This window comes from Phyllobates terribilis, unplaced genomic scaffold, assembly GCF_046119375.1.
Source record: "Phyllobates terribilis strain yellow unplaced genomic scaffold, ASM4611937v1 Scaffold_11__3_contigs__length_659146591, whole genome shotgun sequence".
Lineage (NCBI taxonomy): Eukaryota > Metazoa > Chordata > Amphibia > Anura > Dendrobatidae > Phyllobates > Phyllobates terribilis.
In genome coordinates this window covers 585,015,226-585,033,817 of record NW_027362771.1, presented here as the reverse complement: position 1 = coordinate 585,033,817, position 18,592 = coordinate 585,015,226, and the positions used below count along the sequence as shown (strand labels likewise).

Here is an 18,592-nt window from a genome sequence, read left to right as displayed (position 1 = left end):
ATTTTGTACAAAATCAAAAAAAATTTTTTTTTTCTTTTAACCATTTTTGCAACTTTTTAACACAAAAAAAGTAACGAGTTCTGTTAAAAGAAAGCAAAATTTGCACAGAAAACTCCCCAAGAGCAAATGAAATGACTCCAGGAAGGGGAAACGGGACATATTTGGGCTAAAAATATGTAAAATGGAATTGATGAATCAGCCGAAAACATCTCAAGACCCCAAACCTCGGCTACAATGTAAACCATTAAAAATAAAAACACAAAAACATAAAAAATTGATTTGAAAACAAAGAAACCCGCAAATTTAAGACTAAAGCACAAAATGTAAAACAATGAAAACCAGAAAAAAAAGGACTAAAATGCATCAAAGAATCAGTTTTATTCCCCTTAGTTAGAAGAAATAAAAGAAATAAGACAAAAAAATGCAATGGCACTCAAATCACCTGTGAGAACTACAACTCCCAGCATGCCCTGATGGCCATTGGCTGTTGAAGCATGCTGGGAGTTGTAGTCCCACAACTGATGGAGTTGCCACAGATTGGAGATCGACTAAAACAGGGAATAACGACGCAGATCCATCTGTAATCAGCGCCATGAACCAATTAAGCAGCCATGTAGGAGAATCTAGGAGGAATTTACACCACGTGACTGAGCAGCCCGATCACGTGCTCAGTGCGGGCGCACGGTGATGACGTATACAATAAGCTCAGCCCAGGAGCGTGTCGGGAGTTGTAGTTTTTTCCTTTCAGCTATTGCACAGACTTGCCGGACGTGAGTGTAAACAGCCCGGAGCTGGAGACTTGGGGCGCGGGGAGCTCCGGGATTGGGGGATGGGGAACTGTCTGTCCTCGCAGACTGCTGATGATCTGTCCCTGCTCAACGATTCAGACGGTGCCAGCCTGCCCGGGGAGCCCCCGCCGCCATACCAGGTGATCGCCCCCTCCATCATCATCATCATATGCATGGAGGAGTCCAGGGGGCTGCACACAATCATCTGTCAGTGTGATGTCTGCTGCTAGTTCCTCATATATTGGCTACTCTATTATTAACCCTTTCCTGTCGTAGCCTTTTTTCATATTTTTTTTTGCTCTTTCGTTTATTTCTTTTTCTGCCATTGTTTGTTTGTTTGTTTTTTTATCTATCTATCTATCTATCTATCTATCTATCTATCTATCTATATGATAAAAATGACCTGGCAGTTAAATTCTGCAGTTCAAGACCTTAATGGGTTAAATCCTTTTATATTGTGATACTTTTTTTGTATTTATTTTTAATTTTTTTTTTATTTGGGGGAGGGGAATTTAAAGGGGTTTTCCCAGGAACAAAAGTGCAACAGATGGCAGGAAAAAAAAATGTTTTCACAATTGGATGTTTTGGGTTTTTCTTAAATGTAGAAACTGCTAGTCCTGTGTTCTGTATAACTGCCCATAGGGAGGCGCTACAGCTGCCGGGACGTGCAGGAGGAGGATGAGTGAATGTCCCCTACTGACAGCGCTGTTCTGTGACTGTGATACCTTGGTCACGGCCAGGATTGCTGTGCACTAGAGATGAGCGTTGTTCTACTCGAACTGTTCGCCAATCTCAAATTCGAGCTGTTTTGGGCGGTGTTCGAGCCGTTCGGTGAACACGAACAATTTGAGAAAAATCCGGCTGTTCGAGGTTATGTTCGATAACTGTTCGTGCACCAAAATCATAACTGGATTTTTTCTCAGTAATGATGAAAATTAATGTTAATACGCAGTTTGAGTGTACAGCGGGGTGGGGGGAGGGGCAGGGGATGGATCTCTGCAGGAATAATGAAGATCTCCATTTTTTTTTTCTCTTTCCCGCATTTGCAGTGGGGAGGTGCAATCTGTCAGCCTATCAGCAGCGCACACACGGAGCGAAGTGCTTTTTTTTCACACAAGCAAGGGCATGTGTGATTGGCAGTGTATGTCACATGTCCTTGCCCTACAAGACCCAGCCATTTTCCGCGTCGCCACCATTTTCTCACTGCTGCAGCTGCGTGTTAGACGGCACCGCTGTTGCTGTGTGCGCTATACCTTGTTAATTTCAAGCCAATTTTCGCACAAATCTACAGATAGCTTGGGAGTAGGGAATAGTTGAGATTGCAGTCCTTTTAAGGACTAGGTTACAGCATTTCCTACGACTTTTATCAGGCAGGTCTGTGCTCTTAAATAGATAGATTGTGGGAGTAAAGACTAATTGTAATTGCAGTCCTTTTCAGGACTAGGTTACATCAGTTCCTATCAGTTTTTGCCAGGCAGGTCTGTGCCAGTGCTGTGCAAGTTTTTTTCACAGCATTTGGCTGAATCTAGCAAAGCTAATCCTTTTTGGCCTATTGCAGAGTGTGTTAGTCAGTGGAGTAGCCTATCTGTGTTGCAAGCTACACCACCTGTGTATACAATACCAATTTTTTTACTGCACCTAGTGAAGTAAAATCTTTTGGGCATAGCATCATTCTATTAGTCCATCTATACTGACCTCCATCAGGTTGCAAACTGCATATATTTTTTTCTTCATCTACCTCTGAAAAAATATTTGGGCTTCTAGCTGTGTGTGGGACTTGTTGTATTAGTCCATCTATACTGACCTCCATCAGGTTGCAAATTGAATATAATTTTTTTCTGCATCTAACCCAGCCAATAGTTTTGGCCTAATACCACAGTTTGGCCACTCAGCTCTGCTCGGTTACCATCCATTGTTTTTTTGTGCAAACAACTCCAGAGTTGTTAATTAGTTAACCACCAAAATGAGTGGAAAGGGGAATAGGCATGTTGGGAAGGGGAAAAAAGGTTGTGTCCGTGGGGTAGGTGTTAAAGCAACAGTAACATCTGCAGAAGAAAGACCATCTTCCAGCCAAACTAAAATGTCTACTTCTTTTAGCGGACAATGTGATAAGATCCCTTTCTTACGGCCACGCCAATCGCTACAAATTCCAGATGAGGCACAAAAACAGCAGGTGCTTCAACGGATATCAAGTGCTCTTTTAAGTGGGCTCTCCTCCACATCAACTTCAACATCACAAATACTCCAGTCCTCAAAGGTGTCACCCAAATCGCACTTGCTTCCTCACAGCTCCCAAATCTCCAGCTGCCCGTCTGAGTGTGAGGTAGAACAGATGGTTGAGTCTGCAGAGCTGTTTACTCATACTATAGCCTGGGAATCAGAGGTCGACTCCAGCGCTTCTGTGAATCCAGACGAGGAAATGATCTGCACTGATGCCCAGAATCTTTATGAGTCGGATCCAGGACCAGACGCAGAAGGTTTTCACCATAATGTAGACCCTCATTCCCAAACTGTAACTCCTGTTGGTGGAGACAATGAGGAAGACGATGATGAGACTCAAATACCTGATTGGAGCGACAACTTTAGTTTTTTGTCAGGGCAGGAACAGGTTGGCTCTGAGGACGACGGGTGTGATAATGCACAGGGTGATGATGATGAGGTCGGAGATCCCACTTACTGTCAACCCACAGTCAGCCAAGAGATGAGGTCAGCAGAGGAGGTGGAGGAAGATGCTAGTGACGACGAGGTCAGGTTGCGCCTTCCTGGACAGAGACGTAGTACTGGAAGCACGTCAACAACTGCATCCTCAAACACAACTCTGCCTCTCACCACAAGTCGTGGTGGCTCTTCAGGTTGCATGGGTGCTAAGCCTTGCATAGCCTGGGCATTTTTTCAGATCGATAAAGATGACCCAACTCGTGTTATCTGTAACATTTGTCAGCAAAAGCTAAGTAGAGGCCAAAAAATACATAGTTTGAGTACTTCATGCATGAACCGGCACATGGACATGAAGCATAAGTTGCAGTGGGAAGCTCAGTGTGCTACAATGCGGCCTAGCCGGCCGGGCCAACCACCGTCTGCCATATCTTGTGCATCCGCGGCCTCTTCATCCTCTGTGACTGGGGGGACAGCAGTCACACCTGTTTTGGGGCGCAGACCTGCCACCTCTTTACCCGCAACAGCCAGCGTGATTGGCAGGTCATCATTTTCTTTGGAGGTGGGAACACCAGCTGGTGTTGAGCGCTGTCCGACATCGATAGCACCACCTTTGGATCAAGGCAACCTAACATGTCCGCCTGCATCTTCCTCACAGACCGGCAGTTTGCCGGGGACACCCTTATCAACCCCGTCTAAGCACAATAGCCAGCCCTCGGTCCCTCAGATGTGGACAAGTAAAAGACCATTTCCTCCTAGCCATGAGAAAGCTAAGAGGTTGAATTTCACCATCTGCAAGTTCTTGGCTACAGAAATGCTGCCTTTCCGCCTGGTGGACACAGAGGATTTTCGAGACCTTATGTCCGTCGCAGTGCCCCAGTACCAGATGCCCAGTCGGCACTACTTCTCAAAGAAAGGTGTGCCTGCGCTCCACCAGCATGTCGCACACAACATCACCGCTTCTTTGAGAAACTCTGTGTGTGACAGGGTGCATTTCACCACAGACACTTGGACGAGTAGGCATGGACAGGGGCGTTACATGTCGCTGACTGGGCTCTGGGTAACTATGGTGACAGCAGGACAAGGGGCTGCTGTCCAAGTCTTGCCGTCCCCACGAGTTGTGCGTCAATCCTCTTTATGTCAAAGTTCCTCCACTGCTTCTGCCTCCTCAACCTCCTCTCGGTCTTCCACCTGCACCCAAAGCCTGTCTGGTCATGCCACAAGCTTTCTAACTGCGCAGAAGGGATCCTGCACACCTCCTTACTATGCTGGCAGTAGGGCTCAACGTCATCAGGCGGTTTTTACATTGAAATGTCTGGGAAATGTGAGTCACACAGCTGAGGAGTTGTGGTCAGCTCTGGAGAACCAATTTCATGAATGGTTGTCTCCACTGGACCTGAAACCAGGGAAGGCCGTGTGCGACAATGCTGCAAACCTGGGTGCGGCCCTTCGCCGGGGCAATGTCACACACGTGCCTTGTATGGCTCACGTGTTGAACCTGGTTGTCCAGCAATTTTTAGCCCACTATCCCAGACTAGATGGCCTTCTGCAGAGGGCACGGTCGCTGTGTGCTCACTTCCGCCGTTCGCATCCCGCAGCTCAGCGACTTACATCTCTACAGAAGTCGTTGGGCCTGCCACTTCACCGGCTAAAATGCGATGTGCCTACCCGGTGGAATTCAACTCTGCACATGTTGCAGCGACTGTGGCAGCACCGACAAGCCCTGGTGCAATACGTTCTGACGTATAGCCTGGGCCAACGAGATCCAGAGGTGGGGCAAATCACGCTGGAGGAGTGGTCTCAGATCAGGGACCTATGCACCCTTCTGCACAGTTTTGAAATGGCGACGAAGATGTTTAGTGCTGACGATGCCATTATCAGCATGACTATTCCGGTGATTTACATGCTGGAGCACACGTTAAACAGAATTCGGAGTCAGGTGCTGGCACAAGAGGAGGTGGAGGAAGTAGAGGAGGAGGAGTTGTATGCGGAAGGGCTAACATCTGCAAGGTCCAGACGGTCGGCAGCACCAAGGCGGCAGGCATGTGAGGGTGGGGGAGATGGTTTTACTAGGGCGCATGGTAGCAGCCAAACTAGTGAGGAAGGTGCAGGAGCCCAGGAAGAAGTGGAGGACGAACTGATGGAAGACTCATCAGATGAGGGAGACCTTGATCACATTTCTGTTGTGCGAGGTTGGGGGGAGAGGACAGAGGAAGGAAGCATGATTGTTACCTCGCCACCAACACAACAGGGACTTGGTGCTCCTGGATGCGCAACACACATGAGTGCCTTCTTGCTGCACTACCTGCAACATGACCCTCGAATTGTGAGAATTAGAAATAATCCTGACTACTGGGTTGCCACACTGTTAGTTCCCCGGTACAAAAGTAAATTTGCAGAAATTATTCCTGCCATAGAAAGGGATGCACGCATGCAGGAGTATCAGCAGAGACTGTTGCAGAATCTTACATGTGCTTTTCCACAAAATACCAGTGGTGCACGTAGTGAATCTCACAGTTCCAACTTGCCAACCGTGGGACCGTCAAGTGTTCAGCACTCAAACCGTAACAGAACCACAGTATCTGCTGGTAACATCAATTTTGCGGAATCATTTCACCACTTTTTTAGCCCATCCTTTGCAAGGCCACAGGAGACAAGAAGTCTGACACATAGTCAACGCCTAGAGACGATGGTACAGGAGTATCTCCAAGTAAACATTGAAGCCACGACTGTGTCACTGGACCTTTGCTCTTTTTGGGCTTCCAATCTGGATAAATGGCCGGAGCTAGCCACTTACGCCTTGGAGATCTTGTCATGCCCCGCAGCCAGCGTTCTCTCCGAACGTGTGTTCAGCGCTGCTGGTGGTGTGCTGACAGATAAGCGCACGCGGCTCTCCACTGATAATGTAGACAGACTCACGTTCATAAAGATGAACAAATCATGGATCCGAAACGACTTTTCTACCCCTGTGTCATCCTGGGGAGAGTAAAAGCTTGATTGTTTAAAATCACCCTACCAACCGTTTTAAGCTTTCAAATTACTAATCATGTTTATGTGTATCTTGGCTGGAAAATAATTTGGGCTTTGTAGCAGTGTGCAGCACTGATTCTATTAGGCCATCTATAATAAGCTCCACCAGATTTAAAATTACTAATCATGTTTATCTGTATCTTGACTGGAAAATAATTTGGGCTTTGTAGCAGTGTGCAGCACTGATCCTATTAGGCCATCTATACTAAAGCTTCACCAGATTTAAAATTAATAATAATTTTTAGCTGCATCTAGCCCGGAAAATAATTTTGGGGCTCCGAGATGCGCAAGACACATAAGTGCCTTCTTGCTGCACTACCTGCAGCATGACCCTCATATTGTCAGAATTCGAAGTAATCATGACTACTGGGTTGCCACACTCTTAGATCCCCCAAACTTTTCGATCAACCTTTTCATTTTAATAAAGACCAAAAAAATGGTCATTTTTGAAATTATAAGCATTAGCAGGTTATTAGAAACTGAAATCAAACAGTTTTCAACTCAAAACTTTATTCTAGGTGATGTTACATTTTCACATAGGACCCCTTGTTCGAAAGGAGCTTCTGAACTCTCTCGTCCATTGAATTTGTCAGGTTTTGGATGGTTTCTGCTTCAATTGTTTTGCATGAGGACAGAATACCCTCCCAGAGCTGTTGCTTAGATGTGAACTGCCTCCCGCCATCATAGACACTCCTTTTAATGATGCTCCAAAGGTTCTGAATGGGGTAGAGGTCAGGGGAGCATGGGGGTCACACCATAAGTTTGTCCCCTTTTATGCCCATATCAGCCAGAGATGCAGATGTTTTATGTGCAGCATGAGATGGTGCATTATCATGCAGAAAAATGATCTTGCTGTGAAATACACGGTTCTTCTTCTTGAACCATGGCAGGAAGTGCTGTTTGAGAAAATCCACATACATTATGGAGTTCATCTTTAGCGCCTTCAGGGATCCTAAAGGGGCCGACAATCTCTCTCCCCATGATTCCAGTCCAAAACATTACTCCACCTCCTCCTTGTTGGCGCTGTAGCCGTGTTTGCGTGGGGTGTCCATCAACCAGCCATCCTCCACTCCATCCATCTGGACCATCGAGCGCTGCACGGCACTCATCCGTGAACAAAACAGTTTTGAAATCAGTCTTCATGTAATGTTTGGCCCACTGGAGCCGTTTCTGCTTGTGTGAAGTGGATAGAGGAGGTCGACAGGATGGCGTATGCACAGCTGCAAACCTCTGAAGGACCCTGCATCTTGTTGTTCGGGGGACGTTGGAGGCACAAGCAGCTTCAAAAACTTGCCTGCTGCTATGACAAGGCTTTTTTGCCGCTGCTCTTTCAACCTGACGTAATTGCCTGTAGGAAAGAGTCCTCAATTTGCCCTTATCAGCACGCACACGTGTGTACTGTGAATCAGCTACATACTTCTTGATTGCCAAGACACTTCATCCTGATCATCGCACAATGTTGATTGTAGTCATGCCTTGACCTAAACACTCCACAATTTGTTGCTTCTCAGCAGCCGACACATCCTTTTTCTTTCCCATTTTGGCAGAAAATGTAGGCTGCTTAATAATGTGAGAGAGCCTTCTTAAGTAGTCTTGCCTTTCATTGGACACACCTGCCAAACTAATTAGCACAGGTGTCTGCAATTGCTTACAGTGATATAAAGAGCCCTGACACACATCACCATCAATGAGTTTAACTGACAAACAAACAAATTCTTCCCTTATCACTCCTAAACACTTTTTGTATAATAATTTGGAACGCGGTGTACATGTGCTTTTCCACAAAACACCAGTGGTTCACGTAGTGAATCTTACAGTTCTAACTTGCCAACCGTGGTCTGTATGGAGTTGTTCAATAAAGGGCCCAAAATTAAGATAACATTGATGGGAGAGGTCTCTATGAATAGGAATTCCTAAGTATTTGATACCCTGTGAGGGCCAGGCAAAGGGAAAGTTGGACTGGATGGAATCCTATATGGATTTGGGGAGGGAGACATCGAGGGCCTCAGACTTCGCTGCATTGATTTTAAAATTTGACCATGTAACAAAGTGATCTATTTCAGCCATAACAGCAGGGATGGATATATGTGATTGAGTGATATATACTAGGACATCATCAGCAAATAGAGAGCACTTGTACTCGGTGCCTCCCACCTCAATCCACCTAATATTGGGGTTATGGCGAATTGATGAGAGCAGGTGCTCCGTCACTAGGATGTATAAGAGAGGGGACAGAGGACATCACTGCCTTGTCCCATTGGTGATTGTGAAAGGTGATGAAAATGTTCTGACGCGCCCCCTGGGCCTTGGGACACCCGGAGCCGGACCCTTTTTGGTGGATGCTGGTGGTTGTAGTCTCCGTGGCGGCAACCCGGTTCCGTGGCTCAGGGCGGTCAAACCAGTGGCGGAACTATTTATGTGGTTTTGATGTTTAAATGTCCGACTACGCCACCCGTGGATTGCGGTCAGAGTGAACCGCCGCTCCAGTGCAGACCGCTGAGGCTGGTGTTGTGGGTGCAGCAGAGCGTAGCATAACTCCCCACGGGAGGAGTATAGCCTCAGGGCAGTGTATGCGGAGGATGGGGGTGATGGTGCAGGGCAGCAGCAGTAACGACACGGAGTCAGTGATGCAGTCCAGGGCCTTTACTCACAGTTCTTATTATCCAGACCACGTCTGCAGGTAACGGCTGCCCACGTCGTACTGTGCTCACCAGGTGAGGGGCTCAGACAACTCCCAGATAACTTTGGAGCGCTTCACAGGACCCCCTTTGTGTGTCCTTTGTCTGGCCTTTCTTACCAACACTTCTGTCCGGCTGCCTCGGGCCTCCTCTTGGTAAACTTGGCGCCAGTTTCCCTGACCCTATGTGGTGCCTTCCTAGCGGGTGTAGCGAGGGGCTGCACCACATAAAATGTCACAGCCTCCTGTTTCTAGCTGAGGGTCGTTTCCTGCCTCCACTAGTTTCGGGGACCGGTCTCCCCCTTTGGCCTGACCCCTCCACGCAGGTGGATTCGGGCGTGCGGTGGCGACTCGCCCGTCCGCACCCCTGGGATCCCTTCATTCCTCGTTCCTGGAGCCTTCTCCGCTCCTCTTCCTTCCTTCTCCCTCTTGCAGGCCTGGGCCTCTGTTACTAGGCCCGCCTCTGGAGCAGAGCTCATGCAGAGCCCCTGCTCCCTGCCACTTCTGCTCAGACTTCTCTGCACTGAACTAAGATGGTGCCCACCTTTTATACTCCCTTCTCAATGCACCCAGGAACTGCTTCCTCCCTGCTCCTGCACTACAGGGTTCCCCTTCCTCAGTGTTCCCTCCCCCCACTCCAGCCAGGGACAGGGACTGTCGTGCCCATTTCAGGGGCATATTGGTCGCCCTGCCCCACGGCAATGTGGTGTAATGCATGCAGGTGTCGGGTCCTGATCCACACTACATCCTTACCTGAGAGTGAGATATCACACCTCTGGGTAAGGTGCAATACCTCTGTAGCAACAGAGCCCTCAGGGTGCTACAGTTCCATTTATCTTCAGCCTAGGTGACGCATTGCGATACAGGGCCGTGATTTTGGCTATAAAAGGGTCCCCTAGACCCCTACCCCAAGCTTTTTAAGAGAATCATATATGGCGTGCCAGGAGACTCTATGGAATGCTTTCTCAGCTTCCAACGAGAGTATCTAATTACAAATTTTTAACTGCATCTAGCCCAGGAAATACTTTGTGCCTAGTAGCAGGGTCTGCTAGTCAGCGGATTATCCCGGCTGTTAAGCAAGCTACACCACCTGTAGTTTGGACACTTCATTTTTTCAAAGGAAATGCTTCGGGACCACGGGATACTCAGTGAAGAGCATCAGGAGGCACCCCAAGGCATAGGGGCTGGGACTGGCAGTAGGATGCCTTGCGGTGGACAGCCGAGCTCGATCCTTATAAAAGCTTTTTAACTGCAGCAGCTTTAGTGGACGCTACTGGAGCTGGAATTACGCGGCTGCTGGCATGAGACTTGCCCTCCAATAGATCCTTGTAAATGGATTTAAAGTGTATTCATTCAAATTAGAGAGACAATTTAAATTAAAAAGCTTAGAGCTGCCTCCACCACAGGGGGGCTCGCTCGACCCACCAGCGGACAGGCACCAGTATTGGGAGAGGGGGGCTGGCCGTCAGGGTTCACCGCGGCTCTGGCACACACCCGGCGACACGGAGGTGGCACGGGCAGGAGCGGACTGAACGTGTCGGCTTCTCACTTTTTGGATTTTAGAAGGGCATGACATGCCTATATCTGTGTCTCCCCCTCCTTTTACTCCTCCACCTCTTTTCTTTTCGCATGACTATATGTACTTGTCACTTTTCCATGTGTTAGTTATGTCTTCTGAGCAGTTTGTCAGCTTTTGGACACCTTTGAAGGTGTTTTCTATGTGTTTCTATGTGTTTTTGTTTGCCTGCCATTGGTTTTAACGGTGTTCGAAGGTGTTCGACGAACAGTTCGATGAACACACGGGTGTTCGACGAACCGAACCGAACTCGAACACTACGGGGGTGGCTCAACACTACTGTGCAGTCCCAGCCTAAATCACAGCAGTGCAGTAAATCGAGCTCCGGAGACGGACATATGCGCTGATAATGTCCGGTTATTAATCTCTCGTACTGCGCTGGTGGGATTTATTGAGGGAAGCTCATAGACCCTCTGTTAAGGTAGATACCAGGTAGGTAAGAATGGAGGGTCCCCTGTTAGCGCTGCCACTTATCCTCCCTCCTTCTACGGGGTCAGAACAAGCAGCACTTCTGTTCATAGGACAACCCCTTTAGAATAAAAATATATATATATATATATATATATATATATATAAAATATATTCCTTTTCAGTCCCCTGGCGGTATAAAACTGCAATCATCCGACTGCTTAGACAAACTACAATATAATAAGATGGGGACTTTCAATACACTCCCGGCTACTGTGCCAATCATTGAGAGCAGCATTTAAAGGAATTCTGTCCACAAGTTTTTGTTACTCCATTTAAGAGCAGTATGATGTAGGGGCAGAGACCCTGATTCCAGTGATGTCACTTATTGGGCTGCTTGTTGTAGTTTTCATTAAAAAAAAAACCTGATTTCTCTGCTGCAGCTCTAGCAGTGCTCTAAATGCTGAGCCCTGTATAACCCCGCCCACGCCACTGATTGGCTGCTTTCTGCCTATGCACAGTGTACGCAGAAAATAGCCAATCAACAACGCATTTAAACAGCAGTTACTGGAGGTAACTCCGATCGCTGCTGTTAGTCTAACAACGGATGTATAACAGATATGTGATGTACGTGGGAAGGAGGTAAAGGGGGCTTCAAGGCCCCCCCTGCCACATCAGTGCTTTAACTGGCATGTGATGGGTAGGGGCTCTATGCATTGGGCCCCCTAAGCTTTTAGAGATTCCTATGGCCCCCAAAGACCTTTGGTAACTTGTGAGCTGCGCATGTGTGGGCAATGTATGTATGTATATATATATATATATATATATATATATATATATATATATATATATATATATATATATATATATATATACACATATATACACATATACATTTATATGGCCACACAGTAACCTTCCCATGTATTGGATCTTTACGTTTGTAGTGGAGATTTCAGGTAAAAGTCATCTTGACTGGTCCAAGTGTCTTACATAATAGTCCCAGTTTCCAGGCCCCCCGCGCATTCACTCAGCAGTTCTCAGATGTAATACTGTTTAAGTTTTGGGTTGTTAACTTTTATGTTTTTTACTTTCTATGTAGGAGCGAGAGCCGGTCCCTGTCTATCATCCCACACCCAGCCAGACCCGCCTCGCCACTCAGCTGACCGAAGAAGAACAGGTGTGGATTGCTCAAAGAATCGGCCTTATACAGCACTTACCTAAAGGCAGATATGACCCCGGCTCCGAGTCATCCGAGAAGAAACCAAAAGAGTGAGTGATGTTACTCCAAAACTCATGACAATGTGATATATAATGCTGCTCCTATGTACAAGAATATAGCTACTATAATACTGCCCCTATGTACAAGAATATAACTGCTATAATACTGCTCCTATGTACAAGAATATAACTACTATAATACTGCCCCTATGTACAAAAATATAACTACTATAATACTGCTCCTATGTACAAGAATATAACTACTATAATACTGGCCCTATGTACAAGAATATAACTACTATAATACTGCCCCTATGTACAAAAATATAACTACTATAATGCTGCTCCTATGTACAAGAATATAGCTACTATAATACTGCTCCCTATGTACAAGAATATAACTACTATAATACTGCCCCTATGTACAAAAATATAACTACTATAATACTGCTCCTATGTACAAGAATATAACTACTATAATACTGCTCCTATGTACAAGAATATAACTACTATAATACCGCCCCCTATGTACAAGAATATAACTACTATAATACCGCCCCCTATGTACAAGAATATAACTACTATAATACTGCCCCCTATGTACAAGAATATAACTACTATAATACTGCCCCTATGTACAAGAATATAACTACTATAATACTGCCCCTATATACAAGAATATAACTACTATAATACTGCTCCCTATGTACAAGAATATAACTACTATAATACTGCTCCCTATGTACAAGAATATAACTACTATAATACTGCTCCTATATACAAGAATATAACTACTATAATACTGCCCCCTATATACAAGAATATAACTACTATAATACTGCCCCCTATGTACAAGAATATAACTACTATAATACTGCCCCCTATGTACAAGAATATAACTACTATAATCCAGCAGGGCAGGAATTAGGATGTGGCGGTTGCATAGGTGCAGTACATGTGAGTCGTCACCAGGTCGGCGCTGTTGTCTCTGCAGGTGTGTGATCTGTATGCTGGACTTTGTTGGTGGGGATCCGGTCCGCTTCCTGCCCTGTATGCACGTCTACCACATGGAGTGTATAGATAACTGGCTGATGCGATCGTTCACGTGTCCGTCGTGCATGGAGCCGGTGGACGCTGCTCTCCTCTCCTCCTATGAGACAAGCTGAACAGATGGTGTCACAGGTCGGTGATATCATGGTGGTTGGTGACGCTTGGCGCTCTGGCAATAATAAAGTCCATCTGGTGTGACTTGGCTTCTTCTTGAGTCGTGCGGTGACTGACCAGCTGCTTGTTGGAGCTAGGATCATGGAGGTCGGAGCTTCCCGCATGTGTGACATGGACTGTGTTACATATGACTGGAACCTGCAAGGACTGAGCAGAGGAACCAGCCCCCTTCTTAAAGGGACCTGTCTGTATAGACCCCAGCTGAGGAGATGCCCTGTATCTAGTTTCTCATCGGCCGTCGCATTACAGGAGACGCTTCATCTCACAGCGATGGAGGAAACGGCTGCATCTCCAGTGATCAAATCTTCTGCCAACCGCAGAGGGAAATTGTGGTTTACATGATACCAAATAGCTTGTGTCAGTGTGCGCCTGCAGGGGGAGTGCGGGCTGGAGATGTAGACATTTATAAGGGGGCCTGGCGCCAAGTAAGCCCCTTTTAAATACTTTACCCCCCAAGAGTATTCAATAGTATCAATGTACTGCTGAGACTTACATGTGTTTCTGTAATTACATTATAATATAAGACTGATCCTGAGGTACCTCCTTTATTATACTCCAGAGCTGCACTCACTATTCTGCTGGTGCAGTCACTGTGTACATACATTACATTACTGATCCTGAGTTACATCCTGTATTATACTCCAGAGCTGCACTCACTATTCTGCTGGTGCCGTCACTGTGTACATACATTACATTACTGATCCTGAGTTACATCCTGTATTATACTCCAGAGCTGCACTCACTATTCTGCTGGTGCAGTCACTGTGTACATGCATTACATTACTGATCCTGAGTTACATCCTGTATTATACTCCAGAGCTGCACTCACTATTCTGCTGGTGCAGTCACTGTGTACATACATTACATTACTGATCCCGAGTTACATCCTGTATTATACCCCAGAGCTGCACTCACTATTCTGCTGGTGCAGTCACTGTGTACATACATTACATTACTGATCCTGAGTTACTTCCTGTATTATACTCCAGAGCTGCACTCACTATTCTGCTGGTGCAGTCACTGTGTACATACATTACATTACTGATCCTATACTGATCCTGAGTTACATCCTGTATTATACTCCAGAGCTGCACTCACTATTCTGCTGGTGCAGTCACTGTGTACATACATTACATTACTGATCCTGTACTGTGACTCCACCAGCAGAATAGTGAGTGCAGCTCTGGAGTATAATACAGGAGGTAACTCCGGATCAGTGACATCTTGCATTTACAAAGTGTCTCGAGGATTGGGGGGGAAACCTGTACTTGAGGTTGGATTTTAAACCTGTTTAACAAAGGATCAATGTTAAAGATTTTGCAGTGAAGGGGTCTTGCAGCTAATTGTCCCCACATACAGTTGTCCTCAAAAGTTTACATACTCGGGCAAAATTTTTCCTTTCTTGGCCTTGTTTCAGAGAATATGAATGATAACAAAAACCTTTTTCTCCACTCATGGTTATTGGTTGGGTGAAGCCATTTATTGTCAAACTACTGTGTTTTCTCCTTTTAAATCTTAATGACAACCAAAAACATCCAAATGACCCTGATCAAAAGTTCACATACCCTGGTGATTTTGGCCTGATAACATGCACAGAATTTGACACAAATGGGTTTGAATGGCTACTAAAGGTAACATCCTCACCTGTGACCTGTTTGCTTGTAATCAGTGTGTGTGCATAAAAGCTGAGTGAGTTTCTGGGATCCAGACCAACTCTTTCATCCAGCCACTGACGTTTCTGGATTGTGAGTCATGGGGAAAGCAAAAGAATTGTCAACGGATCTACAGGAAAAGGTAGTTGAACTGTATAACACAGGAAAGGGAGACAAAAAAATATCCAAGGAATTGATAATGCCAGTCAGCAGCGTTCAAACTGTGATTAACAAATGGAAAAACAGGGGCTCTGTAAAAACCAAACCATGGTCAGATAGACCAACAACAATTTTGGCCACAACTGCCAGGAAAATTGTTCAGGATACAAAGAAAAACCCACATATATTATCAGCTGAAATTCAGGACTCTCTGAAAACTAGCGGTGTGGCTGTTTCAAGATGAACAATAAGGAGGCACTTGAAGAAAAATGGGCTGCATGGTCGAGTCGCCAGAAGAAAGCCATTACTGCGCAAATGCCACAAAGTATCTCGCCTACAATACGCCAAACAGCACAGAGACAAGCCTCAAAACTTCTGGAACAAGGTCATTTGGAGTGATGAGACCAAAATTGAACTTTTTGGCCACAACCATAAACGTTACATTTGGAGAGAGGTCAACAAGGCCTATGATGAAAGGAACACCATTCCTACAGTAAAGCACGGAGGTGGATCGCTGATGTTTTGGGGAAACTTGGTAAGAGTTGAAGGAAAGATGAATGCAGCACGTTATCAGCAAATACTGGAGGCAAATTTGCACCCATCAGACCGGAAGCTGCGCATGGGACGTACTTGGACGTTCCAACATGACAATGACAGCAGAACAAAGTGAAGGTTCTAGAGTGGCCATCTCAGTCTCCTGACCTCAATATCATTGAGCCACTCTGGGGACATCTCAAGCGCGCAGACAGCCCTGAATTTACAGGAACTGGAGGCTTTTTGCCAAGAAGAATGGGCAGCTTTACCATCTGAGAATATAAAGAACCTCATCCACAACTACCACAAATGACTTCAAGCTGTCATTGATGTTAGAGGGGGCAATACACGGCATTAAGAACTGGGGTATGTGAACTTTTGATCAGGGTCATTTGGATGTTTTTGGTTATCATTAAGAGTAAACACAGTAGTTTGACAATAAATGGCTTCACCCAATCAATAACCATGCGTGGAGAAAAAGTTTTTGTTACCATTCATATTCTCTGAAACAAGGCCAAGAAAGGAAAAATTCTGCTGGGGTATGTAAACTTTTGAGCACAACTGTATTCGCTCATTATTGGAACCTCCTGGGTGGGCTTTGTTCAGGAGCTCCTCTGTATACTGAGTCCTCCCCCGCTCTTCATCAGCCATAGGCAATGTCTGTATATGATGTAAAAGATGGGTATATACAGGCTGATCTCTATGTTCTTAAAGGGATTGTCAATTACTCTCTGAACCTATTGTTAATTACTATATTTCGATGTAATATAACGGCTTGCACCCTGCCTCTGGTGTCAGCACTGTTTCCTGTGCTGTTTTTCAACCAAGAGAGGAATAATGGTCAACACACTCACTTTACCTATATATATCATTAGTTTTAGAGTATTGAATTCCTATATTGGAGAGGTATTAATCTATAGGTGTCTTATGGCTGAGGCGGTTGTATGAAGATGCATCATGAGCTTTGTCGGCTCCTGGTCAAGTAATACCCGTCTAAGCTACATTTTTTTTTCTTCTTCTTTCGGTCACAAACTGGAGTTTTTGCAGCAATTTCTGTGACTGCCCCCATACATGAAAAACAGCCCACGTAGATGAATGTAACCGATGATCTCAGGTGGATGTGTTCCTTTGTGCAGAAAGGTCTGTGTAAATAAAGTTTATTTAAAAGAAGAGCGGTGGTGCACAGTAATACACACAAGTTTGGATAGGGGTGGCACAGATGGGGCTTTTTTTTTTTTTTTCAATAAATGTTTGTTCAGACTATCCGCCTGGTCACTGCTACTCCGTCTGTGTAGCCAGGTCACATCCAATAAACCAACGCATTTCACTATGGTGAGCGAGTACTGTCGTTCTTTCATTAGTGTGGATTTGGACTCGCATACAAGTCTCTCGTATTGAGTGGCTGACGGTCCGAGCTTGCTATCCCCTTACTGCCAGTATGTCTGATGCAAGGGCAGGCGCACCACCAAACCCACGGCGGTGGTGGAGGCTGACAGTGCAGGTGTTTTGACTATCGCTACACACGGGTGTCCATGTGCCTGCAACAAGCCACCATTTGCTCCTATATATCCATGATACAGTATGGTCACTATTACGTATAGTATCTTCTGCCCTAACTTCTATATAGACTGAAGTCCAGGGGTCATAAAGACAGGGAGAGACCTGCAAATCAAGCCAGGCAAAAACTCTCCCTGATGACTGCTCTCCCAAAATATTTCTGAAACATCACCCCATTTTGTAGTAAAGCATAGCTGCCCCTATTCATCCGGCCTATGAATCATCTGCTGCTTCCTGGGGTCTGGAGACTGGCTAGGCCACTCCAGGACCTTGAAATGCTTCTTACGGAGCCACTCCTTAGTTACCCTGACTGCTTGTTTCAGGTCATTATCATGCTGGAAGACTCAAGGCCCCGTCACACATAACGAGATCGCTGATGAGTCACGTTTTGGTGACGCAATAGCGATCTCGCTAGCGATCTCGTTATGTCTGACAGGTAGCAACGATCAGGCCCCTACTGTGAGATCGCTGATCGTTACAAAGCTTCCTGGACCATTCCTGGGTCGTTGCGCTCCCGCTGGGCAGTGTGCATCGCTGTATTTGACACCTTGTCAACGACTTCGCTAGCGATTCAGAACTGAGACACGTAGAGGTGCATAAATTGGACTTTTCTGCGTTCATCGTCCCCGATTGGTGGTCGCTACTGCGTCCTTGTTTTTTCAGATCCCACCAGCGTTCTCCGGCTGTGACTCCACTTTGAACAAATCAGACATCTTTAGCGAAGTAGGTATTGTTTGGGGTCTCAAATGAGTTTCCATTTTTAATTCATTTATAGGACATCTACCAATTATCTGCTATCATTGCTCTTCAGGGAGGGAGGGCTTTGGCTTCAATAGCGATCTCGTTATGTGTGACGGGGCACCAGGACCGTTAAAGCAGGTCTTCGCATCATGGGTGTTTCTGCCATGTCCCACTGGTTGAAGGCCTGCAATTGCAGGATAGTTTGCACGCTATTCACCGAGCTCCACTTCCCCATTGGCTCGGTCCACAGAGTCCACAAAGCCAGGTGGACAGTACGTAATTGCATCACGTCGACGAAGAAAGTTTTGAAGCGTGCAACAGGCCAAAAGAACAGAGTCTATTGATTTAAGCTTCATGTTAATTGGCGTAT

The 18,592-nt window shown here is 45.9% G+C and overlaps 1 protein-coding gene across 1 annotated transcript; it reads left to right on the top strand.

Annotated features, from left to right (window-relative positions):
* The first annotated feature begins 705 nt into the window (after window positions 1-705).
* On the top strand, window positions 706-17,256 carry LOC141167016 (RING finger protein 11-like). Its single transcript, XM_073654303.1, has 3 exons — window positions 706-928; window positions 12,237-12,406; window positions 13,350-17,256. The coding sequence occupies exons 1-3, from the start codon at window positions 830-832 to the stop codon at window positions 13,519-13,521; spliced, it is 441 nt and encodes a 146-aa protein (XP_073510404.1). The 5' UTR covers window positions 706-829; the 3' UTR covers window positions 13,522-17,256.
* The last annotated feature ends 1,336 nt before the right edge of the window (window positions 17,257-18,592 follow it).

Excerpts from the sequence above, each read along its gene's own strand:
- LOC141167016 (XM_073654303.1), top strand. The coding sequence starts at position 830 with ATGGGGAACTGTCTGTCCTCGCAGACTGCTGATGATCTGTCCCTGCTC. Across the intron at positions 929-12,236 it reads AGCCCCCGCCGCCATACCAG|GAGCGAGAGCCGGTCCCTGT; the intron begins GTGATCGCCCCC and ends CTTTCTATGTAG. Across the intron at positions 12,407-13,349 it reads TCCGAGAAGAAACCAAAAGA|GTGTGTGATCTGTATGCTGG; the intron begins GTGAGTGATGTT and ends TTGTCTCTGCAG.